General features: G+C 47.0%; 1 protein-coding gene across 1 annotated transcript in view; it reads right to left on the bottom strand.

The window, feature by feature from the left end:
• The window catches only part of gab2 (GRB2-associated binding protein 2), a gene marked incomplete at its 3' end in the record, with an annotated part of 102,145 nt that overhangs the window by 18,095 nt on the left and 59,031 nt on the right, over window positions 1-25,019 (bottom strand). Inside the window, exons 3-6 of the mRNA XM_084143498.1 lie at window positions 13,617-13,787; window positions 13,364-13,460; window positions 4,157-4,460; window positions 144-537 (exon numbers count right to left, since the gene is read on the bottom strand). Coding sequence (XP_083999624.1) covers window positions 144-537; window positions 4,157-4,460; window positions 13,364-13,460; window positions 13,617-13,787 — 966 coding nt within the window. The remainder of the gene's footprint in view (window positions 1-143; window positions 538-4,156; window positions 4,461-13,363; window positions 13,461-13,616; window positions 13,788-25,019) is intronic.

Raw genomic sequence — 25,019 nt, 5'->3', positions numbered from 1 at the left:
GTTGGTAAAGGGAAAGAGATGTAGTTGACAGTAGCTTGGTAAAGGGAAAGATGGAAGCAGTACCTCTACTTGGTGTTCTCTGAGAGTGTTTAGGCAGCAGTTAAATAAAGAGGAGGAGAGAAAGAAAGAGAGAGTTGTCATACCTCTATGTAACCTGCTGTTCTCCACGGCAGGCAGTGTGTTCCTCCTGGGTATAACCGAAACAGTCGTGGTCACATCTCCATTCTGCCTGTTCTGCCCCCCCAGTGACCCCGGACTACCCCACCTCCCGCTCTCTGACCCCTGGCTGGGCTTTGGGGGCCGTGGAGGGGGTCCACTGGATGACTCGGAGCCGGACGGCGTCACGTTGTGGTTCTTATCGAACGTCCGGGGTATCTGGTAGAAGGATCCGGGCGGGGTCGGGAGGTCGTAGTTGTCAGTCTGCCGGTCGTTGCTACGCTCGTTGCTGTGGTTACGGTCATTGCTGTGTCGGTCGTTACTGTGGTTACGGTCATTGCCGGTGGCCAGGGTATTGCAAGGCGTCTTGAAGGTGTACAGCTTTGTAAATAAAATAAAACTTTAGTTAAAATGCTTTTGAAATCACACTGAAAGATACTTTAAAGTGACTTTTGAGTAAAAACAATGCAACAAAATATATCAAACAAACAAAAGGGAATAAAATAAATGAGAGAGAGAGATGGATATTGAGAGAGAGAGAGCGACACAGAGCCCCAGGACAGCAACACAATTAGACCCAACCAAACCATGAGAAAACAAAGACAATTACTTGACACATTGGTAAGAATTAACAGAAAAACAGCGCAAACTAGAATGCTATTTGGCCCTAAACAGAGAGTACACAGTGGCAGAATACCTGACCACTGTGACTGACCCAAAATTAAGGAAAGGTTTGACTATGTACAGACTCAGTGAGCATAGCCTTGCTATTGAGAAAGGCCGCCGTAGGCAGACCTGGCTCTCAAGAGAAGACAGGCTATGTGCACACTGCCCACAAAATGAGGTGGAAACTGAGCTGCACTTCCTAACCTCCTGCCAAATGTATGACCATATTAGAGACACATATTTTTCCTCAGATTACACAGACCCACAAATAATTTGAAAACAAATCCAATTTTGATAAACTCCCATATCTATTGGGTGAAATACCACAGTGTGCCATCACAGCAGCAAGATTTGTGACCTGTTGCCACAAGAAAAGGGCAACCAGTGAAGAACAAACACCATTGTAAATACAACCCATATTTATGCTGATTTATTTTCCATTTTGTACTTTAACTATTTGCACATTGTTACAACACTGTATATACAGTTGAAGTCGGAAGTTTACATACACCTCAGCCAAATACATTTAAACTCAGTTTTTCACAATTCCTGACATTTAATCCTAGTAAAAATTCCCTGTCTTAGGTCAGTTAGGATCACCACTTTATTTTAAGAATGTGAAATGTCAGAATAATAGTAGAGAGAATGATTTATTTCAGCTTTTATTTATTTAATCACATTCCCAGTGGGTTAGAAGTTTGCATACACTCAATTAGTATTTGGTAGCATTGCCTTTCAATTGTTTAACTTGGGTCAAACGTTTCGGGTAGCCTTCCACAAGCTTCCCACAATAAGTTGGGTGAATTTTGGCCCATTCCTCCTGACAGAGCTGGTGTAACTGAGTCAGGTTTGTAGGCCTCCTTGCTCGCACATGCTTTTTCAGTTCTGCCCACACATTTTCTATAGGATTGAGGTCAGGGCTTTGTGATGGCCACTCCAATACCTTGACTTTGTTGTCCTTAAGCCATTTTGCCACAACTTTGGAAGTATGCTTGGGGTCATTGTCCATTTGGAAGACCCATTTGCGACCAAGCTTAAACTTCCTGACTGATGTCTTGAGATGTTGCTTCAATATATCCACATAATTTTCCTTCCTCATGATGCCATCTATTTTGTGAAGTGCACCAGTCCCTCCTGCAGCAAAGCACCCCCACAGAATGATGCTGCCACCCCCGTACTTTTTACATTTACATTTTAGTCATTTAGCAGACGCTCTTATCCAGAGCGACTTACAGGAGCAATTAGGGTTAAGTGCCTTGCTCAAGGGCACATTTACGTCATTTAGCAGACGCTCTTATCCAGAGCGACTCACAAATTGGTGCATTCACCCTATAGCCAGTGGGATAACCACTTTACAATTTTTTTTGGGGGGGGTAGAAGGATTACTTTATCCTATCCCAGGTATTCCTTAAAGAGGTGGGGTTTCAAATGTCTCCGGAAGGTGGCGAGTGACTCCGCTGTCCTGGCGTCGTGGTGGAGCTTGTTCCACCATTGGGGTGCCAGAGCAGCGAACAGTTTTGACTGGGCTGAGCGGGAACTATGCTTCCGCAGAGGAAGGGGAGCCAGCAGGCCAGAGGTGGATGAACGCAATGCCCTCGTTTGGGTGTAGGGACTGATCAGAGCCCGAAGGTACAGAGGTGCCGTTCCCCTCACTGCTCCATAGGCAAGCACCATGGTCTTGTAACGGATGCGAGCTTCAACTGGAAGCCAGTGGAGTGTGCGGAGGAGGGGGGTGACGTGAGAGAACTTGGGAAGGTTGAACACCAGACGGGCTGCGGCGTTCTGGATGAGTTGTAGGGGTTTAATGGCACAGGCAGGGAGGCCAGCCAACAGCGAGTTGCAGTAATCCAGACGGGAGATGACAAGTACTTCACGGTTGGGATGGTGTTCTTCGGCTTGCAAGCAACCCCCTTTTCCTCCAAACATAACGATGGTCATGACAAAACAGTTCTATTTTTGTTTCATCAGACCAGAGGACATTTCTCCAAAAAGTACGATCTTTGTCCCCATGTGCAGTTGCAAACCGTAGTCTGGCTTTTTTATGGCGGTTTTGGGGCAGTGGCTTCTTCCTTGCTGAGCGGCCTTTCAGGTTATGTCGATATAGGACTCGTTTTACTGTGGATATAGATACTTTGTAACTGTTTCCACCAGCATCTTCACAAGGTCCTTTGCTGTTGTTCTGGGATTTATTTGCACTTTTCGAACCAAAGTACGTTCATCTCTAGGAGACAGAACGCGTCTCCTTCCTGAGCGGTATGACGGCTGCGTGGTCCCATGGTGTTTATACTTGCGTACTATTGTTTGTACAGATGAACGTGGTACCGTTTGGAAATTGCTCCCAAGGATGAACCAGACTTGTGGAGGTCTACAATTGTTTTGCTGATTTCTTTTGATTTTCCCATGATGTCAAGCAAAGAGGCACTGAGTTTGAAAGTAGGCCTTGAAATACATCCACAGGTACACCTCCAATTGACTCAAATGATGTCAATTAGCCTATCAGAAGCTTCTAAAGCTATGACATCATTTTCTGGAATTTTCCAAGCTGCTTAAAGGCACAGTCAACTTAGTGTATGTAAACTTCTGACCCACTGGAATTGTGATACAGTGAATTATAAGTGAAATAATCTGTCTGTAAACAATTGTTGGAAAAATTACTTGTGTCATGCACAAGTAGATGTCCTAACCGATTTGCCAAAACTATAGTTTGTTAACAAGAAATGTGTGGAGTGGTTGAAAAACTAGTTTTAATGACTCCAACCTAAGTGTATGTAAACTTCCGACTTCAACTGTATACATAATATGACATTTGAAATGTCTTTATTCTTTTGGAACTTTTGTGAGTGTAATGTTTACTGTTCATTTTATATTGTTTATTTCACTTTTGTTTATTATCTAATTTATTTCACTTGCTTTGGCAACATTAACATATGTTTCCCATGCCAATAAAACCCCTTGAATTGAATTGAAATTGAGAGAAAGAGATGGATAGAGAGAGAGAGATGGAGAGAGAGAGAGAGAGAGAGAGAGAGAGAGAGAGAGAGATGTGAGAGAGAGATGTGAGAGAGAGAGGGAGAGAGAGAGAGAGAGAGAGAGAGAGAGAGAGAGAGAGAGAGAGAGAGAGAGAGAGAGAAAGAGAGAGAGAGAGAGAGAGAGAGAGGGGAGAGAGAGAGAGAGAGAGAGAGAGAGAGAGAGGGAGAGAGAGATAGAAAGAGAGAGAGAGAGAGAGAGAGAGAGAGAGAGAGAGAGAGAGAGAGAGAGAGATGGAGAGAATAACATATAAATCAAAGGATGTGTAACATAACATAATTAAACCACAGGTTAAAAGAGCACCAACCTCCTCATTCTCCTGGTCATCCAGATCTCCCAGCCCCAGGAGGCTATGACCCAGGGTAGGCCCCTCAGAGCTGTACCCCCTGGGCAGCACGTAGCAGGCCTCCTGGGGGGAGTCTGGCCGCGTGGAGGAGCCGGACGTGGAGCCCTGTTGGTGCTTGCCAGGCTTGGGCAGGCTGTAGAAGCCATGCAGGTGGGCACCCATTCCGTTCAGACAGTGGGAGAAGCCATGGGAGATCTTCTGCACGGCTGAGTCACTGCCCACAAACAGATTACTACTGTGCTGTACCTGGGATAAACTGGCACTCCTGGAGGAGACAGACAGACAGACATATGGAGGGGACAGAAAGACAGACACACACACACACTTGTCAGTCATTCATTGTGTCCACCCATCCTCCACCAGGCAAAACATGACTTCTAACAGACAGGATGACATCTGCCATGCCAATCTCTGCCAGCAGCTCTCAGTCACATATGGCACAAAACTGGGTGACACCACATTACTCGCTCCGGGGTGAAGTTTCCCCTAGATACAGATAATCTTCCCCTTAACCATTAGTGGGGGAAATGCAAAACTGAAACAAGATCAGCGTCTAGGGGCCAAATGATCCCTGCAGTTACCCGATCCGCCACTAGGGGCCAAATGACTCCCCTGCTAATCTGGAATATCCCTGCAGTTACCCGATCCGCCACTAGGGGCCAAATGACTCCCCTGCTAATCTGGAATATCCCTGCAGTTACCCGATCCGCCACTAGGGGCCAAATGACTCCCCTGCTAATCTGGAATATCCCTGCAGTTACCCGATCCGCCACTAGGGGCCAAATGACTCCTCTGCTAATCTGGAATATCCCTGCAGTTACCCGATCCGCCACTAGGGGCCAAATGACTCCCCTGCTAATCTGGAATATCCCTGCAGTTACCCGATCCGCCACTAGGGGCCAAATGACTCCCCTGCTAATCTGGAATATCCCTGCAGTTACCCGATCCGCCACTAGGGGCCAAATGACTCCCCTGCTAATCTGGAATATCCCTGCAGTTACCCGATCCGCCACTAGGGGCCAAATGACTCCCCTGCTAATCTGGAATATCCCTGCAGTTACCCGATCCGCCACTAGGGGCCAAATGACTCCCCTGCTAATCTGGAATATCCCTGCAGTTACCCGATCCGCCACTAGGGGCCAAATGACTCCCCTGCTAATCTGGAATATCCCTGCAGTTACCCGATCCGCCACTAGGGGGCAGTACAGTTCCTTCTGACAAATGAACACAGACAAATGAAGTGTTGTTTAGGATAACACAGTTTTTAGGAGGTAGCTCTGAAACGACTCTATTAATATGATATTATATTGAACTATATATTGATATGTAGTTGCAGACTGACTGGGCTGGAGCAACCATGCTCCAGGTAGAAGTTGCCCCAACCCACAGATCTAGGATCAGATTGTCTAAACCCAAAATCTTAATCAAATCAAATCAAATTATATTTGTCACATACACGTGTTTAGCAGATGTTATTGTGGGTGTAGTGAAATGCTTGTTCTTCTAGCTCTGACAGTGCAGTAATATCTAACCAGTAATATCTAACAATGTCACAACATATACCCAAAACACACAAATCTAGTAAGGAATGGAATTTAAGAATATATACAGATATGGACAATCAATGACAGAGCAGCATGGACTAAGATACAGTAGAATATTATAGAATAGAATACAGTATATACATATGAGATGAGTAGTGCAAGATATGTAAACATTATTAAAGTGACTAGTGTTCCATTTCTTAAAGTGGCCAGTGATTTCAATAGGCAGCAGCAGCCTCTAATGTGCTAGTGATGGCTGTTTAACAGTCTGATGGCCTTGAGATAGAAGCTGTTTTTCAGTCTCTCGGTCCCAGCTTTGATGCACATGTACTGACCTCGCCTTCTGGATGATAGCGGGGTGAACAGGCAGTGGCTCGGGTGGTTGATGTCTTTGATGATCTTTTTGGCCTTCCTGTGACATCGGGTGCTGTATGTGTCTTGGAGGGCGGGTAGTTTGCCCCCGGTAATGCATTCGGCAGACCGCACCACCCTCTGGAGAGCCCTACGGTAGCGGACGGTGCAGTTGCCGTACCAGGCGGTGATACAGCCCGACAGGATGCTCTCAATGGTGCATCTGTAAAAGTTTGTGAGGGTTTTAGGTGACAGGTCAAATTTCTTCAGCCTCCTGAGATTGAAGAGGCTCTGTTGCGCCTTCTTCACCACACTGTCTGCGTGGGTGGACCATTTCAGTTTGTCGGTGATGTGTATGCCAAGGAACTTGAAGCTTTCCACCTTCTCCACTGCGGTCCCGTCGATGTGGATAGGGGGGTGCACCCTCTGCTGTTTCCTGAAGTCCACGATCATCTCCTTTGTTTTGTTGATGTTGAGTGAGAGGTTGATTTTCCTGGCATCACACTCCCTGAGCCCTCGCCTCCTCCCTGTAGGCGGTCTCGTCATTGTTGGTAATCAAGCCTACTACTGTTGTGTCGTCTGCAAACTTGATGATTGAGTTGGAGGCGTGCTTGGCCACGCAGTCATGGGTGAACAGGAAGTACAGGAGGGGGCTGAGCACGCACCCTTGTGGGGCCCCAGTGTTGAGGATCAGCGAAGTGGAGGTGTTGTTTCCTACCTTCACCACCTGGGGGCGGCCCATCAGGAAGTCCAGGACCCAGTTGCACAGGGCGGGGTTCAGACCCAGGGCCTGGAGCTTAATGATGAGCTTGGAGGGTACTATGGTGTTGAATGCTGAGCTATAGTCAATGAACAGCATTCTTACATAGGTATTCCTCTTGTCCAGATGGGATAGGACAGTGTGCAGTGTGATGGCGATTGCATCGTCTGTGGATCTATTGGGGCGGTAAGCAAATTGAAGTGGGTCTAGGGTGACAGGTAAGGTAGAGGTGATATGATCCTTGACTAGTCTCTCAAAGCACTTCATGATGACAGAGGTGAGTGCTATGGGGCGATAGTCATTTAGTTCAGTTACCTTTGCTTTCTTGGGTACAGGAACAATGGTGGCCATCTTGAAGCATGTGGGGACAGCAGACTGGGATAGGGAGAGATTGAATATGTCCGTAAACACACCAGCCAGCTGGTCTGCGCATGCTCTGAGGACGCGGCTAGGGAAGCCATCTGGGCCGGCAGCCTTGCGGGGGTTAACATGCTTAAATGTCTTAATCACGTCGGCCATGGAGAAGGAGAGGCCACAGTCCTTGGTAGTGGGCCTCGTCAGTGGCATTGTGTTATCCTCAAAGCGGGCGAAGAAGGTGTTTAGCTTGTCTGGAAGCGAGGCGTCGGTGTGTATATATATATATAGGACATGTGTTTCATGAATCCCTGTTTGTGTCCCAAATGGCAACATATTCCTTATCTAGTACACTACTTTTGTCCAGAGCCTTATGGACCCTGGACAAAAGTAGTGTACTATATAAGAAATAGGATTGCCTGTCTTAGTCAGAGATGGATCAGAAGGAACGACAGAAATAACAAATGGATCAGAAGGATCCCACACCATGCAGGTAGACTGACGTGTAAATGGTTTCCTGCTTTAAGCAGAGCTTCCCACACCATGCAAGTAGACTGACGTGTAGATGGTTTCCTGCTTTAAGCAGAGCTTCCCACACCATGCAGGTAGACTGACGTGTAGATGGTTTCCTGCTTTAAGCAGAGCTTCCCACACCATGCAGGTAGACTGACGTGTAGATGGTTTCCTGCTTTAAGCAGAGCTTCCCACACCATGCAGGTAGACTGACGTGTAGATGGTTTCCTGCTTTAAGCAGAGCTTCCCACACCATGCAAGTAGACTGACGTGTAGATGGTTTCCTGCTTTAAGCAGAGCTTCCCACACCATGCAAATAGACTGACGTGTAGATGGTTTCCTGCTTTAAGCAGAGCTTCCCACACCATGCAAGTAGACTGACGTGTAGATGGTTTCCTGCTTGAAGCAGAGCTTCCCACACCATGCAGGTAGACTGACGTGTAGATGGTTTCCTGCTTTAAGCAGAGCTTCCCACACCATGCAAGTAGACTGACGTGTAGATGGTTTCCTGCTTTAAGCAGAGCTTCCCACACCATGCAGGTAGACTGATGTGTAGATGGTTTCCTGCTTTAAGCAGAGCTTCCCACACCATGCAAATAGACTGACGTGTAGATGGTTTCCTGCTTGAAGCAGAGCTTCCCACACCATGCAGGTAGACTGATGTGTAGATGGTGAGTAGGTGTCTAGCTGTGGCTGAGTGGGACGTTCTGTAGTTGTGGCTGAGTGGGATGTTCTGTAGCTGAGTGGGATGTTCTGTAGTTGTGGCTGAGTGGGATGTTCTGTAGCTGAGTGGGATGTTCTGTAGTTGTGGCTGAGTGGGATGTTCTATAACGGAGTGGGACGATCTGTACTTGTGGCTGAGTGGGATGTTCTGTAGTTGTGGCTGAGTGGGATGTTCTGTAGCTGCGTGGGACGATCTGTAGTTGTGGCTGAGTGGGATGTTCTGTAGCTGAGTGGGATGTTCTGTAGTTGTGGCTGAGTGGGATGTTCTGTAGTTGTGGCTGAGCGGGATGTTCTGTAGTTGTGGCTGAGTGGGATGTTCTGTAGCTGGGTGGGATGATATGTAGTTGTGGCTGAGTGGGATGTTCTGTAGCTGAGTGGGATGTTCTGTAGTTGTGGCTGAGTGGGATGTTCTGTAGCTGAGTGGGACGATCTGTAGTTGTGGCTGAGTGGGATGTTCTGTAGCTGAGTGGGATGCTCTGTAGTTGTGGCTGAGTGGGCTGTTCTGTAGCTGAGTGGGATGTTCTGTAGTTGTGGCTGAGTGGGATGTTCTGTAGTTGTGGCTGAGTGAGATGTTCTGTAGCTGAGTGGGATGATCTGTAGTTGTGGCTGAGTGGGATGTTCTATAGCTGAGTGGGATGTTCTGTAGTTGTGGCTCAGTGGGATGTTCTGTAGTTGTGGCTGAGTGGGATGTTCTATAGCTGAGTGGGACCTTCTGTAGTTGTGGCTGAGTGGGATGTTCTGTAGTTGTGGCTGAGTGGGATGTTCTATAGTTGTGGCTGAGTGGGACGTTCTGTAGTTGTGGCTGAGTGGGATGTTCTGTAGTTGTGGCTGAGTGGGATGTTCTGTAGCTGAGTGGGGTGTTCTGTAGTTGTGGCTGAGTGGGATGTTCTGTAGTTGTGGCTGAGTGGGATGATCTGTAGTTGTGGCTGAGTGGGATGTTCTGTAGCTGAGTGGGGTGTTCTGTAGTTGTGGCTGAGTGGGATGTTCTGTAGCTGAGTGGGATGTTCTGTAGTTGTGGCTGAGTAGGATGTTCTGTAGCTGAGTGGGATGTTCTGTAGTTGTGGCTGAGTGGGATGTTCTGTAGTTGTGGCTGAGTGGGATGTTCTGTAGCTGCGTGGGACGATCTGTAGTTGTGGCTGAGTGGGATGTTCTGTAGCTGAGTGGGATGTTCTGTAGTTGTGGCTGAGTGGGATGTTCTGTAGTTGTGGCTGAGTGGGATGTTCTGTAGTTGTGGCTGAGTGGGATGTTCTGTAGCTGGGTGGGATGATATGTAGTTGTGGCTGAGTGGGATGTTCTGTAGCTGAGTGGGATGTTCTGTAGTTGTGGCTGAGTGGGATGTTCTGTAGCTGAGTGGGACGATCTGTAGTTGTGGCTGAGTGGGATGTTCTGTAGCTGAGTGGGATGCTCTGTAGTTGTGGCTGAGTGGGATGTTCTGTAGCTGAGTGGGATGTTCTGTAGTTGTGGCTGAGTGGGATGTTCTGTAGTTGTGGCTGAGTGAGATGTTCTGTAGCTGAGTGGGATGATCTGTAGTTGTGGCTGAGTGGGAGGTTCTGTAGCTGAGTGGGATGTTCTGTAGTTGTGGCTCAGTGGGATGTTCTGTAGTTGTGGCTGAGTGGGATGTTCTATAGCTGAGTGGGACCTTCTGTAGTTGTGGCTGAGTGGGATGTTCTGTAGTTGTGGCTGAGTGGGATGTTCTATAGTTGTGGCTGAGTGGGACGTTCTGTAGTTGTGGCTGAGTGGGATGTTCTGTAGTTGTGGGATGTTCTGTAGCTGAGTGGGGTGTTCTGTAGTTGTGGCTGAGTGGGATGTTCTGTAGTTGTGGCTGAGTGGGATGTTCTGTAGTTGTGGCTGAGTGGGATGTTCTGTAGCTGAGTGGGGTGTTCTGTAGTTGTGGCTGAGTGGGATGTTCTGTAGTTGTGGCTGAGTGAGATGTTCTGTAGCTGAGTGGGATGATCTGTAGTTGTGGCTGAGTGGGATGTTCTGTAGCTGAGTGGGATGTTCTGTAGTTGTGGCTCAGTGGGATGTTCTGTAGTTGTGGCTGAGTGGGATGTTCTATATATGAGTGGGACCTTCTGTAGTTGTGGCTGAGTGGGATGTTCTGTAGTTGTGGCTGAGTGGGATGTTCTGTAGATGTGGCTGAGTGGGACGTTCTGTAGTTGTGGCTGAGTGGGATGTTCTGTAGCTGAGTGGGATGTTCTGTAGTTGTGGCTGAGTGGGATGTTCTGTAGTTGTGGCTGAGTGGGATGTTCTGTAGTTGTGGCTGAGTGGGATGTTCTGTAGCTGAGTGGGACGTTCTGTAGTTGTGGCTGAGTGGGATGTTCTGTAGTTGTGGCTGAGTGGGATGTTCTGTAGCTGAGTGGGATGTTCTGTAGTTGTGGCTGAGTGGGATGTTCTGTAGTTGTGGCTGAGTGGGACGTTCTGTAGTTGTGGCTGAGAGGGATGTTCTGTAGCTGAGTGGGATGTTCTGTAGTTGTGGCTGAGTGGGATGTTCTGTAGTTGTGGCTGAGTGGGATGTTCTGTAGCTAGTGGGATGATCTGTAGTTGTGGCTGAGTGGGATGTTCTGTAGCTGAGTGGGATGTTCTGTAGTTGTGGCTCAGTGGGATGTTCTGTAGTTGTGGCTGAGTGGGATGTTCTGTAGCTGAGTGGGATATTCTGTAGTTGTGGCTGAGTGGGATGTTCTGTAGCTGAGTGGGATGTTCTGTAGTTGTGGCTGAGTGGGATGTTCTGTAGCTGAGTGGGATGTTCTGTAGTTGTGGCTGAGTGGGATGTTCTGTAGCTGAGTGGGACGTTCTGTAGTTGTGGCTGAGTGGGATGTTCTGTAGTTGTGGCTGAGTGGGATGTTCTGTAGCTGAGTGGGATGTTCTGTAGTTGTGGCTGAGTGGGATGTTCTGTAGTTGAGGCTGAGTGGGACGTTCTGTAGTTGTGGCTGAGTGGGATGTTCTGTAGCTGAGTGGGATGTTCTGTAGTTGTGGCTGAGTGGGATGTTCTGTAGTTGTGGCTGAGTGGGATGTTCTGTAGCTGAGTGGGATGATCTGTAGTTGTGGCTGAGTGGGATGTTCTGTAGCTGAGTGGGATGTTCTGTAGTTGTGGCTGAGTGGGATGTTCTGTAGTTGTGGCTGAGTGGGATGTTCTGTAGCTGAGTGGGATGTTCTGTAGTTGTGGCTGAGTGGGATGTTCTGTAGCTGAGTGGGATGTTCTGTAGTTGTGGCTGAGTGGGATGTTCTGTAGTTGTGGCTGAGTGGGATGTTCTGTAGTTGTGGCTGAGTGGGACGTTCTGTAGTTGTGGCTGAGAGGGATGTTCTGTAGCTGAGTGGGATGTTCTGTAGTTGTGGCTGAGTGGGATGTTCTGTAGTTGTGGCTGAGTGGGATGTTCTGTAGCTGAGTAGGATGATCTGTAGTTGTGGCTGAGTGGGATGTTCTGTAGCTGAGTGGGATGTTCTGTAGTTGTGGCTCAGTGGGATGTTCTGTAGTTGTGGCTGAGTGGGATGTTCTGTAGCTGAGTGGGATGTTCTGTAGTTGTGGCTGAGTGGGATGTTCTGTAGCTGAGTGGGATGTTCTGTAGTTGTGGCTGAGTGGGATGTTCTGTAGCTGAGTGGGATGTTCTGTAGTTGTGGCTGAGTGGGATGTTCTGTAGCTGAGTGGGACGTTCTGTAGTTGTGGCTGAGTGGGATGTTCTGTAGTTGTGGCTGAGTGGGATGTTCTGTAGCTGAGTGGGATGTTCTGTAGTTGTGGCTGAGTGGGATGTTCTGTAGTTGAGGCTGAGTGGGACGTTCTGTAGTTGTGGCTGAGTGGGATGTTCTGTAGCTGAGTGGGATGTTCTGTAGTTGTGGCTGAGTGGGATGTTCTGTAGTTGTGGCTGAGTGGGATGTTCTGTAGCTGAGTGGGATGATCTGTAGTTGTGGCTGAGTGGGATGTTCTGTAGCTGAGTGGGATGTTCTGTAGTTGTGGCTGAGTGGGATGTTCTGTAGTTGTGGCTGAGTGGGATGTTCTGTAGCTGAGTGGGATGTTCTGTAGTTGTGGCTGAGTGGGATGTTCTGTAGCTGAGTGGGACGATCTGTACTTGTGGCTGAGTGGGATGTTCTGTAGCTGAGTGGGATGTTCTGTAGTTGTGGCTCAGTGGGATGTTCTGTAGTTGTGGCTGAGTGGGACGTTCTGTAGTTGTGGCTGAGTGGGATGTTCTGTAGCTGAGTGAGATGTTCTGTAGTTGTGGCTGAGTGGGATGTTCTGTAGTTGTGGCTGAGTGGGATGTTCTGTAGTTGTGGCTGAGTGGGATGTTCTGTAGTTGTGGCTGAGTGGGATGTTCTGTAGTTGTGGCTGAGTGGGATGTTCTGTAGTTGTGGCTGAGTGGGATGTTCTGTAGCTGAGTGGGATGTTCTGTGCGCTCTGATGAATGTTAATAGAAATACCACACTAACACTTTCTGGCTACTCATTCTTACACTGCTCACACACGTAAGCTGGTCACACACGTAAGCTGGTCACACACGTAAGCTGGTCACACACGTAAGCTGGTCACACACACAGCAGAGACCACAGAAATATAACCACTAGAATGGGAATCCTTATTCAAGTCAACGACGTCATAATGGCATGCTAGTGATGATGTTTTCTATTGGTGGTTTTCCATGCAGTTACATCCAGGAAGTGAACTGAGTCTGAGTACGTTGACCTGTTGCATTATGGGGTGACAGTAAGCGACAGGAAGTCCATATGACACACACACACACACACACACACACACACACACACACACACACACACACACACACACACACACACACACACACACACACACACACACACACACACACACACACACACACACACACACACACACACACACACACACACACACACACACACACACACACACACACACACACACACACACACACAAGAGGTTGCAACCCTGACCACCTTTACCGTGCGCTCTCAGTCTTCCTGCTCATGCACTGATGCAGTAGAAGGTAGTCCTGCGGAGCGCTGTTGGACAGGGAGCCACCGTGGTTGTCGTGGTTACCTGCAACAAGAGGACCACAATGGAAAATCACTTCTTCAACTTTTTATTTTTATTTTTTATTATCCCTCAGTGATTTTAAATGCATCGTGTCCACGTGTGGTTGAATTGTGTGTTTAAATGTTATTTTAAATCAAATTGAATCAAAACCGTGGTTACCGTGTTGACTGTGCGACCCGCCGTGGCGGACCGGGACGTCGAAGGTGAACAGGACGGGCTGGGAAGAGTGGACTGGGGCGGACGACTTACGCTCTCTGGTCAGAGGGGTCAGGGAACTGGACAGGTCTACTGCCAGGGAACGACCCATATGGACTGTAGAGGACCGGCCGTCTGTCAGGGAGTGGAGAGGAGGGGGGGGGGGGATATTACAATATCTGATGATGTCAAATTCCACAGCTAGTTGATTTGGCTAAGTATTATTATTGTTGAGGATCCAGCATTTGTAGGGGAGGGGGAGGGAGGAGAGGAGAGGGGTAGGGAGAGGGAGAGGGAGAAGGAGGAGAGTGGTAGAGAGAGGAGAGGAGAGGAGAGGAGAGGAGAGGAGAGGAGAGGAGAGGAGAGGAGAGGAGAGGAGAGGAGAGGAGAGGAGAGTGGTAGGGAGAGGAGGGGAGGGGAGGGGAGGGGAGGGGAGGGGAGGGGAGGGGTAGGGAGAGGGAGAGGGAGAGGGAGAGGGAGAGGGAGTGGTAGAGAGAGGGAGGGGAGGGAGAGGAGGCGAGTGGTAGAGAGAGGGAGGGGAGGGAGAGGAGGAGAGGGAGAAAAACATATCAGATTCACTTCTCTCTATTTGATCAACCCATGGAGATTCAATAGACAATTTAGAAAAGGAAACTAAAAACCTGCCAACCATTACATGTTCTTTTTCAATAGTTGACGGACATGTTGTAGTAATCCTTTTCATCTTTTCACAACAAAACCCCCAGACAGCCCAGTTCAGGTCTCCATGCTTCCTGGTGAAGTCAAAGGGAAGGGGGCTGAAGCAGTAACATCCATGTAGGCTTGTATTCAGTACTGTGGCTCTCAGTGGGCCCTCTAGACATAATCAATGACCAAGAGCTATCAGTCTCAGGGTATGTGTAGAACAGAGAAGAGACAGAGAGAATCCCTCTGCCTTTGTAGGGGAGCAGGCAGAGGTCACACACACCCCCATGATGGCTATTCCCTCCATCAGGAACAAGGATGAAACAGGTTTTGTGACTGAAATGGAAGCTAAGCTGTGTATTTTTCTCTAAAGCCTTTTTCCTATATTCAGTTCTCATGTTGTTTTACACTCAGTAGGACAGACCTGTTTCAGAAGCAGAAACCATTCTACTCCTCCCTCCCCCCCACCTCCCCTCTCCCCACTCAATCAATATATCTACCCATTTTAGTGGGCCCAGCACCCTTCACTATGGAGCAGAGGCTTTTAAATAGCTTTTTGTGGAGACAGAGACAGAGACAGAGACAGAGAGAGAGAGAGAGAGAGAGAGAGAGAGAGAGAGAGAGAGAGAGAGAGAGAGAGAGAGAGAGAGACAGACAGAGAGAGAGAGAGAGACAGCGAGAGAGAGAGAGACAGAGAGAGAGACAGACAGAGACAGAGACAGACAGACAGAGACAGAGACAGACAGAGACAGAGAGAGACAGAGACAGAGACAGAGACAGAGACAGAGACAGAGACAGAGAGAGAGACAGACAGAGAGGATGAGCTATCTTAACTAGCCTGGGAAAGGCGGGAGTCCTCGTAACAATGGAAGTAATTGAGCCCATTTAGGAATGGATGGGACCCCTGAGCTGACCGGCTGGCTGGAGGCCTGTGCATCACACTAACGTCGCAATCTAATGTCCACTATGCTAACCACTGGCTGGAGACCCCGTCCCCTGTAGAGGCAGGGATGCCTCAGGCAAGGAGTGACCTTGTGTAGCCAACCATGGACTACACCCCCCCCCCCCCCCCCCCACTGCTCTCCATTAGTCATAGTGGTCATTCCTCATTCGGTGAGCTCATTCTGCCCTATACTGTACTCCATAACAGTCTTATTATCAACTGGGGTTTCATTCCAAGCATATGTTAGATAAAAGTGGTCAATTAAATGTGAGAGTGGGAGTTCTTGGAAGTTGACGGGGGACTGGATGCGTATTGCGGAAGTTCAGTTCTTAAGTGATTGAAATGTAAAGGCGTTGTTGCGGAGACTGCATCCTTCCACTCTCTCCTCTCCTCCTCCTCTCACTCTCTCCTCATCCTCTCACTCTCTCCTTTCCTCTTCTCCCACTCTCTCCTCTCCCTCCCTCTCTCCTCCTCCTCCTCCTCTCACTCTCTCCTCTCCTCCTCCTCCTCTCACTCTACTCCTCCTCTCACTCTCTCATCTCCTCCTCTCCTCCTCTCCTCTCTCCTCCTCCTCCCCCTCTCTTCTTCCCTCTCTCCTCTCCTCTTCCAATAAGAGAGTGAGTGAGAGGGGTCATGTGGTCATGTTCCTTCCTGGTTCTGGCCTCATGCCAGATTTCTATTTCCAACTCCGGCCTGAGATTTTGTCTTTCCTCTACAGCAGACCTGGGTTCGCATAGTATTTGAAATCTTTATGCGTTTGCTTCAGCCTGTCTGGAGTGCCAGGTGGGCGGGGTTTTCACTTTTGCATCAGTTCAATTGGTTCCATTCTGCCAGACAAGTTCAATCAAGCACAGCTTAAGTATTTGTAATGATGTCAACTAGTATTTGAACCCAGGTCTTCCTTCTACAGCCTTACAGTAACACGGGCAGACAGACAACACAACTAACTAAAGGCCATGATGTTCACATACATACACAGGTCATATACACACACACACACACACACACACACACATTTTACATTGACATTTTAGTCATTTAGCAGACGATCTTATCCAGAGCGACTTACAGTTAGTGAGTGCATACATTTTTCACACACACAGGTCATAATAACATACTCTATACACACATGTCATACACACAAACACACACGAATGCACGTGCACACCATCATGGCTCCTGGGGACAGATGATCAGTGGTCATGGTTCCATTCCATCCAAGCTGGGCAGTCCAACTCCTAATGACCCCAGCAACACCATTAGCCTTCACTGAAACCTCACAACAAAATGTGTTCTAGGACCTGAGAGTGACATTTATTTATTATTTATTTGCCAGGGACCATCTAGATGATCTAGTTCTGACCACAGTTATCATTTCATTTACATTTCATTTCAGTCATTTAGCAGACGCTCTTATCCAGAGCGACTTACATCAGCAATTAGGGTTAAGTGCTTAAGGGCACATCGACAGATTTTTCACCTAGTCGGCTCGGGGATTAGAACCAGCGACCTTTCGGTTACTGGCACAACGCTCTTAACCACTAAGCTACCTGCCGCCCTATCACATCTAGATGATCTAGTTCTAACCACTCTCAGAAACTTAAAGTATGTTTCCTTAAAATAGGAAAGTGTGGCGTCCATTCGTAACTTGACCACATCCCTTGGCCTGATATGGTTTCAAATGTCTCAGAGTGTTACAATGTTACAATGCATTAAAACACCACTTTAACTGCATGGTGAATAGAATAAGTATATTTCTGTTCAGTACAGGGAGTGATTCACTTCATGATGAGTTTCAATGTTCCAATTAGGTTCCTTAATCCATCACCTAATGTCTCGTCTTCTGTAGACCCATAATGTAACACACACACCTAGTCTCTCATCTGCTGTGGACCTTTAATCTAATAGAGAATGTCTGGTTCTCAGGAGGATGGAATTAGAATGTTATTGGACCACTCAGGACAAGGACAAGCTTTGTACAACCCTCACTTCAACTCCTTTCCTCTCCTACTCCTCTTCTCCCCTACTCCTCTCCTCCACTACTCCTCCCCTACTCCTCTCCTCCCCTACTCCTCTCCTACTCCTCTCCTCCCCTACTCCTCCCCTCCTCCCCTACTCCTCTCCTCCACTACTCCTCCCCTACTCCTCTCCTCCTCCTCTCCTCCTCCCCTACTCCCCTACTCCTCCCCTACTCCTCTCCTCCTCCTCTCCTCCTCCCCTACTCCCCTACTCCTCCCCTACTCCTCTCCTCCACTACTCCTCCCCTACTCCTCCCCTCCTCCCCTACTCCTCTCCTCCTCTACTCCTCCCCTACCCCTCTCCTCCCCTACTCCTCTCCTCCTCCCCTACTCCCCTACTCCTCCCCTACTCCTCTCCTACTCCCCTACTCCCCTACTCCTCCCATACTCCCCTACTCCTCTCCTCCTCCCCTACTCATCTCCTCCTCCCCTACTCCTCTCCTCCTCCCCTACTCCTCTCCTCCTCCCCTACTCCTCTCCTCCTCTACTCCTCCTACTCCTTCCCTCTCCTACTCCTCTCCTCCCCTACTCCTCCTCTCCTCCCCTACTCCTCCTCTCCTCCCCTCCTCCCCTACTCCTCCTCTCCTCCCCTCCTCCTCCTACTCCTCCCCTCTCCTACCCCTCCCCTCCCCTACTCCCCTACTCCTCCCCTCTCCTACCCCTCCTCCTCTACTACTCCCCTACTCCTCCCCTCCCCTACTCCCCTACTCCTCCCCTCTCCTACTCCTCCTCCTCTACTACTCCCCTAGTCATCCCCTACTCCTCTCCTCCCCTACTCCTCCTCTCCTCCTCTCCTCCCCTCCTCCCCTCCTCCTCCCCTCCTCCTCCTACTCCTCCCCTACTCCCCTCCTCCTCCCCTCTCCTACTCCTCCTCCTCTACTACTCCCCTAGTCATCCCCTACTCCTCTCCTCCTCCTACTCCTCTCCTCCCCTAATCAGAGTTAAACAAGGACAGAGCATAATATGATTTAAAATATATCTACAAATAGAACATATTGGTAACCCAGTGGTATGAAACAAGGACAGAGCATAATGTGATTTAAAATACAGCTGCCTGTTTGAACTACACTACCAGTCAAAAGTTTGGACACACCTACTCATTCCAGGGTTTTTCTTTATTTGTACTATTTTCTACATTGTGGAATAATAGTGAAGACATCAAAACTATTTTATGAAATAACACATATGGAATCATGAAGGAAGAACCCAAAAAATATTAAACAAATCAAAATATATTTTACATTTGAGATTCCTCAAAGTAGCCACCCTTTGCCTTGATGACAGCTTTGCACACTTTTGGCATTCTCTGAACCAGCTTCATGAGGTAGTCACCTGGAATGCATTTCAATTAAGAGGTGTGCCTTCTTAAAAAGTTAATTTGTGGAATTTCTTTCATTCTTAATGCGTTTGAGCCAATCAGGGGGGTATACAGAAGATAGCCCTATTTGGTAAAAGACCAAGTCCATATTATGGCAAGGACAGCTCAAATAAGTAAAGAGAAATTACAGTCCATCATTACTTTAAGACATGAAGGTCAGTCAATATGGAACATTTCTAGAACTTTGAAAGTTCCTTAAAATGCAGTCGCAAAAGCCATCAAGCGCTATGATGAAACTGGCTCTCATGAGGACCGCCACAGGAAAGGAAGACCCAGAGTTACCTCTGCAGCAGAGAATAAGTTCATTAGAGTTACCAGGCTCAGAAATTGCAGCCCAATTAAATGCTTCACAGAGTTCAAGTAACAGACACATCTCAAAATCAACTGTTCAGAGGAGACTGTGTGAATCCGGCCTTCATGGTCGAATTGCTGCAAATAAACCACTACTAAAGGACACCAATAAGAAGAAGAGACTTGCTTGGGCCAAGAAACACGAGCAATGGACATTAGACCGGTGGAAATCTGTCCTTTGGTCTGATCAGTCCAAATTTAAGATTTTTGGTTCCAACCCCTGTGTCTTTGTGAAGCGCAGAGTAGGTGAACAGATGATCTCCGCATGTGTGGTTCCCACCGTGAAGCATGGAGGAGGAGGTGTGATGGTGTGGGGGTGCTTTGCTGGTGACACTGTCTGTGATTTATTTAGAATTCAAGGCACACTTAACCAGCATGGCTACCACATTATTCTGCAGCGATACGCCATCCCATCTGGTTTGGGCTTAGTGGGACTATCTTTTGTTTTTCAACAGGACAATGAGCCGACACACCTCCAGGCTGTGTAAAGGTTATTTGACCAAGAAGGAGAGTGATGGAGTGCTGCATCAGATGACCTGGCCACTACAATCACCCGACCTCAACCCAATTGAGATGGTTTGGGATGAGTTGGACCGCAGAGTGAAGGAAAAGCAGCCAACAAGTGCTCAGCATATGTGGGAACTCCTTCAAGACTGTTGGAAAAGCATTCCAGGTGAAGCTGGTTGAGAGAATGCCAAGAGTGTGCAAATCTGTTATCAAGGCAAAGGGTGGCTCCTTTGAAGAATCTCAACTATAAAATGCATTTAATCAAATCAAATCAAAAATCAAATTTTATTGGTCACATGCGCCGAATACAACAGGTGCAGACATTACAGTGAAATGCTTACTTACAGCCCTTAACCAACAGTGCATTTATTTTAAACAAAAAAGTAAGAATAAAACAACAACAAAAAAGTGTTGAGAAAAAAAGAGCAGAAGTAAAAATAAAGTGACAGTAGTGAGGCTATATACAGGGGGGTACCGTTCCATAGTCAATGTGCGGGGGCACCGGCTAGTTGAGGTAGTTGAGGTAATATGTACATGTGGGTTTATGTACATTTAGATTTGTTTTTCACTGTTTTGGTTACTACATGATTCCATATGTGTCATTTCATAGTTTTGATGTCTTCACTATTATTCTACAATGTAGAAAATAGTAAAAAATAAAGAAAAACCCTGGAATGAGTAGGTGTGTCCAAACTTTTGACTGGTACTGTATATCTACAAATATAACATATTGGTGACCCAGTGGTATGAAACAAGGACAGAGCATAATGTGAATAACAATGAGAGCTAAAAACAGAACATATTGAACGGTTGTCATTAACTGATGATATTGGACGGTGGTGACAGCAGCTACTCGTCCTGGGGTCCAAACAAATGAAGGCAAAAACAGCACATAACATTTTTACTCCACTACATACTGCATCTACAATACAACATTTATAATACCACCATACATACGTGTGTGTAGAGTTCATGTGCTAGCGTGTGTGCTAGCGTGTGTGCTAGCGTGTGTGCGTATGGCGTGTGTGTAAGTGGAGTCTCCTCAGAGGAGGAAGGGGAGGACCATCCTACTTAGTGGATTTCATACAAATTAAAATTGTAAAACATTTTTAAAAAGTATCATTTTTAGATAAACCTATACAAAATAAAATCATGTCAACAAAAACATTGATGAAACCACACTATTTTGCAAAGAAGGTCTACAGTAGCCTCAACAGCACTCTGTAGGGTAGCACCAGGGTGTAGCCGGAGGACAACTAGCTTCCGTCCTTCGCTGGGTACATTGACTTCAATACAAAACCTAGGAGGCTCATGGTTCTCACCCCCTTCCATAGACTTACACAGTAATTATGACAACTTCCGGAGGACGTCCTCCAGCCTATCAGAGCTCTTGCAGCATGAACTGACATGTTGTCCACCCAATCAGAGGATCAGATAATTAATCTAGTTCTGAAAGCATAAGCTACAGCTAGCTAGCACTGCAGTGCATAAAATGTGGTGAGTAGTTGACTCAAAGACAGAGAAAGACAATAGTTGAACAGTTTTGAACAAATTAATTTCTTCCAAAATGAAGCAAAAGCAAGAGAGAAATAGAGAGAGAGAGAGCGAGATTGTCATTTTCAGTTTCACTTACTTAGCTAGCAAATGCAGCTAGCTAGTTTAGCCTACTGAAACACCCTACTGAAACAGAGGGATGCTATGTTAGCTAGCTGGCTATGGCTATCCAACACAACACTGGAACTCTTCCAAATCAAGGTAAGCTTTTGGTTTTACTAATTTATTGCCACCGGGGCCCGCCGGTGTAACTGCTTACTGACTGTACACTAACGTTACTGCATGATTGTAGCGGGTTTACTAACGCGTTAGTTCTATTAGCTGACTATGACGTTACTTTAGCTAAGATGGTGACAACGATGTAGACTGTTTGTAGCGGTTTGGCTTGTAAAAGTTTTTTCGCCTGGTCACATACAGCTGATGTGTTGTGCATTGAAGTCCAAAAGCGAAGGAAAGAGAAGGAATACAACGTGGCTGTTATGAGAGTGAACTCTGTTTACGCGTGATCAGGGGTGTATTCATTCCGCCGATTCTGTTGAAAAATGTTTCTTAAACGGGAAGCAAACTGAACAAAACGGGGATAAACAATACCTGAATTTGTCCAATAGAAACTCTTGTTTGCAACTGTTGGACTAATGATTACACCCTATATCAGCTAGATGCAGGCAAGGCGGTATTGAATGTCACTGTCTGACCATGTGTTACCGTCTGTCACCTCAAATGTGTCTCTCGACCTGTGTGCACCTACGTTGTAAACTTCCATTCATAGGCTAGGTTGTAGCAACCTCATGATGGGTATAGGGAAGATTCGAGTATCATGTAGTAGCCTAAACCTATCGATGTTACATTGAACTGGGTGAATGGAATATGAATGACAGTCATCCAATATGCTGTAATAGAAATAAGGCCATGCTCATGAAGAAAAAAAAAATCGTCCTCCCTCATCTTAAACGGCACCGACCGCCACTGGTGTGTGGGTATAGTGCGCGTGTTTTCCTTTTATAGTAATTTTAAAAATCTATATGTGAGCATCAACACAGATTTAGCTTACCCTGTCCCATCTGCCTTTAATATCAGAGATGGGATTCCCCCTGTTTTAGAAGGAAAACACAATTTCCTTAACGGTTTCCTAAGAGATTGCACTTAAAGGGATACTTCAGGATTTTGGCAATGAGGCCCTTTTTCCCCAGAGTGAGATGAATTCCTGGATACCATTTTTATTTCTCTGCGTGCAGTTTGAAGGAAGTTGCTAACTAGTATTAGCGCAATTGCTAACTAGCGTTAACACAATAACTGGAAGTCTATGGTAACTGCTAGCATGCTAGTAGATATCATATACTTCCAGTCATTGCGCTAACGCTAGTTAGCATTGGCTCGCGAAACTACCTCAGACTTCCTTCATACTGGAGGCAGAGACCTAAAAAATAAATTAGTTATTCTGATTACTTCTTCTAGGCCTTAATTGCCAAAATCCTGAAGTATCCCTTTAGGAAGATAGCCTGAGGCAGGGGGGCAAGACAGATGGACAAAATGGGTGCTGCCTCAAATTAACTTCAGATATGTATTCGCTCTCAGCAGTCTGGTAGCAGCTAGTAGACAGATCTCCATTGTCCCTGGGGTGCCAGGCCATCTGACCTAAAGCTGGCTCTTAGCAGGGCCTGGAGGGAGACAGAAACAGAGAGAAACAGAGAGAAACACAGAGAGAGAGAGAGAGAGAGAGAGAGAGAGAGAGAGAGAGAGAGAGAGAGAGAGAGAGACAGAGAGAGAGAGAGAGAGAGAGGAAAGAGAGAGAGAGAGAGAGAGAGAGAGAGAGAGAGAGAGAGAGAGAGAGAGAGGAAAGAGAGAGAGGAGAGAGAGAGAGAGAGAGAGATAGAGAGAGAGAGAGAGATAGAGAGAGAGAGAGAGAGAGGAAAGAGAGAGAGAGAGAGAGAGAGAGAGAGAGAGAGAGAGAGAGAGAGAGAGAGAGAGAGAGAGGAAAGAGAGAGGAGAGAGAGAGAGAGAGAGAGAGAGAGAGAGAGAGAGAGAGAGAGAGAGAGAGAGAGGAAAGAGAGAGAGGAAAGAGAGAGAGGAAAGAGAGGGAGAGAGAGAGAGAGAGAGAGAGAGAGAGAGAGAGAGAGAGAGAGAGAGAGAGAGCGAGAGAGAGAGGAAAGAGAGATAGAGAGAGAGAGAGAGAGAGAGAGAGAGAGAGAGAGAGAGAGAGAGAGAGAGAGAGAGAGAGAGAGAGAGAGAGAGAGAGAGAGAGAGAGAGAGAGAGAAATACCACACTAGAAATACCTCTCCCCTCCTCCCCCTACTTCATACCCTGCTCCTGTCTGCCCTCTCTCACCCACCTTACTCTCCTCCAGTGTCTGCATCTCAAATGGCACCCTATTCCATATGGGGCTCTGTTCAAAAGTAGTGCACTATGTAGGGAATAGGGTGCCTTTTGGGACGCACACTGACATATTGCCTCTAAGTCAAACCTTAGCAGCATTTATACATTAGCTTTATATGCTATACATTATACATAGTACTTGTATTTAAAGGAACCAAATAACATTTTTATGTATTACAATAAAGGTATTCTATTATGTTCTAGTATATTCTATTCTTCCGAGATAAATAGAAGTGAGTGAATCTGTCAATGGGAGTCAGGGAGGGAAAAACAAGGATCATGATGACTGACTATGTGGCTGCTGAGTTCATTACAGAGTGTTGGGTTTCATTCCCTCACTGCAGGAAAAATGGGAAAGTCTAACTCCCAAATGGCACCCTATTCCAATAGGGCTGTGGTCAAAAGTAGTGCACTATATAGGGAATAGGGTGACATTTAGGATGTGGAAAATCATACCTGGAAGAGAGTACAGTACACTACCAGACTACACCCTCCTCTACAGTACCAGACTACACCCTCCTCTACAGTACCAGACTACACCCTCCTCTACAGTACCAGACTACACCCTCCTCTACAGTACCAGACTACACCCTCCTCTACAGTACCAGACTACACCCTCCTCTACAGTACCAGACTACACCCTCCTCTACAGTACCAGACTACACCCTCCTCTACAGTACCAGACTACACCCTCCTCTACAGTACCAGACTACACCCTCCTCTACAGTACCAGACTACACCCTCCTCTACAGTACCAGAGACTACACCCTCCTCTACAGTACCAGAGACTACATATTATAATATTTAATACCAGTGTACTGTCCTCAGGATCAAACAGGAAACGGGACCAAAGCACAACCTACAGATGTGTTGTATGCCTCAAGGCTGAATGTCCCTCACTCTCAGCAAGCTGTCACAAAACGTCTGAATGTCCTTCAGTCTCAGCAAGCTGTCACACAACCTCATGTCGGAGTCTGGTTGACTTGTTGGAAAGGTGACATCCTACGACGGTGCCACGTTGAAAGTCTCTGAGCTCTTTACACTGGTGTGGCCTGCCTGTCAATCAAACCGCTAACCAAGCTGACATACTGTATTTACAGACAGGAAGTAGCTACAACACATAGGACAAGTTGGACTACAAAGCAGATGTTTAATAATAACTGATTTGTTTAAATTAAAGATATATTTCTGACAAACTGCTGACGTGATTAGTAGAGGTGCTGATTTTGGTCAAAAGATTTAGTTCCGTTTGTCTTTTCTTTTTTTTTTTTTACAGTATATAACAATGGTGTCTGAGAAACAACTAGGGTGGAATGAAATGAAAATGTACAACAACATAAAATGACAAGTTCTGCTGAAACCAGGAAGAAGGAAAACAGAACGAAACAGGACTGCTGTGTTGAGTAAAAGTGGCCCTTCTGTGTGTGTGTGTGTGTGTGTGTGTGTGTGTGTGTGTGTGTGTGTGTGTGTGTGTGTGTGTGTGTGTGTGTGTCTGTGTGTGTGTGTGTGTGTCTGTGTGTGTGTGTCTGTGTGTGTGTGTGTGTGTCTGTGTGTGTCTGTCTGTGTGTGTCTGTCTGTG

This window comes from Coregonus lavaretus (genome assembly GCF_964263955.1).
Source record: "Coregonus lavaretus genome assembly, chromosome: 26".
NCBI classification, from domain to species: Eukaryota; Metazoa; Chordata; class Actinopteri; order Salmoniformes; family Salmonidae; genus Coregonus; species Coregonus lavaretus.
This window is presented reverse-complemented; position numbering and strand designations above follow the sequence as displayed.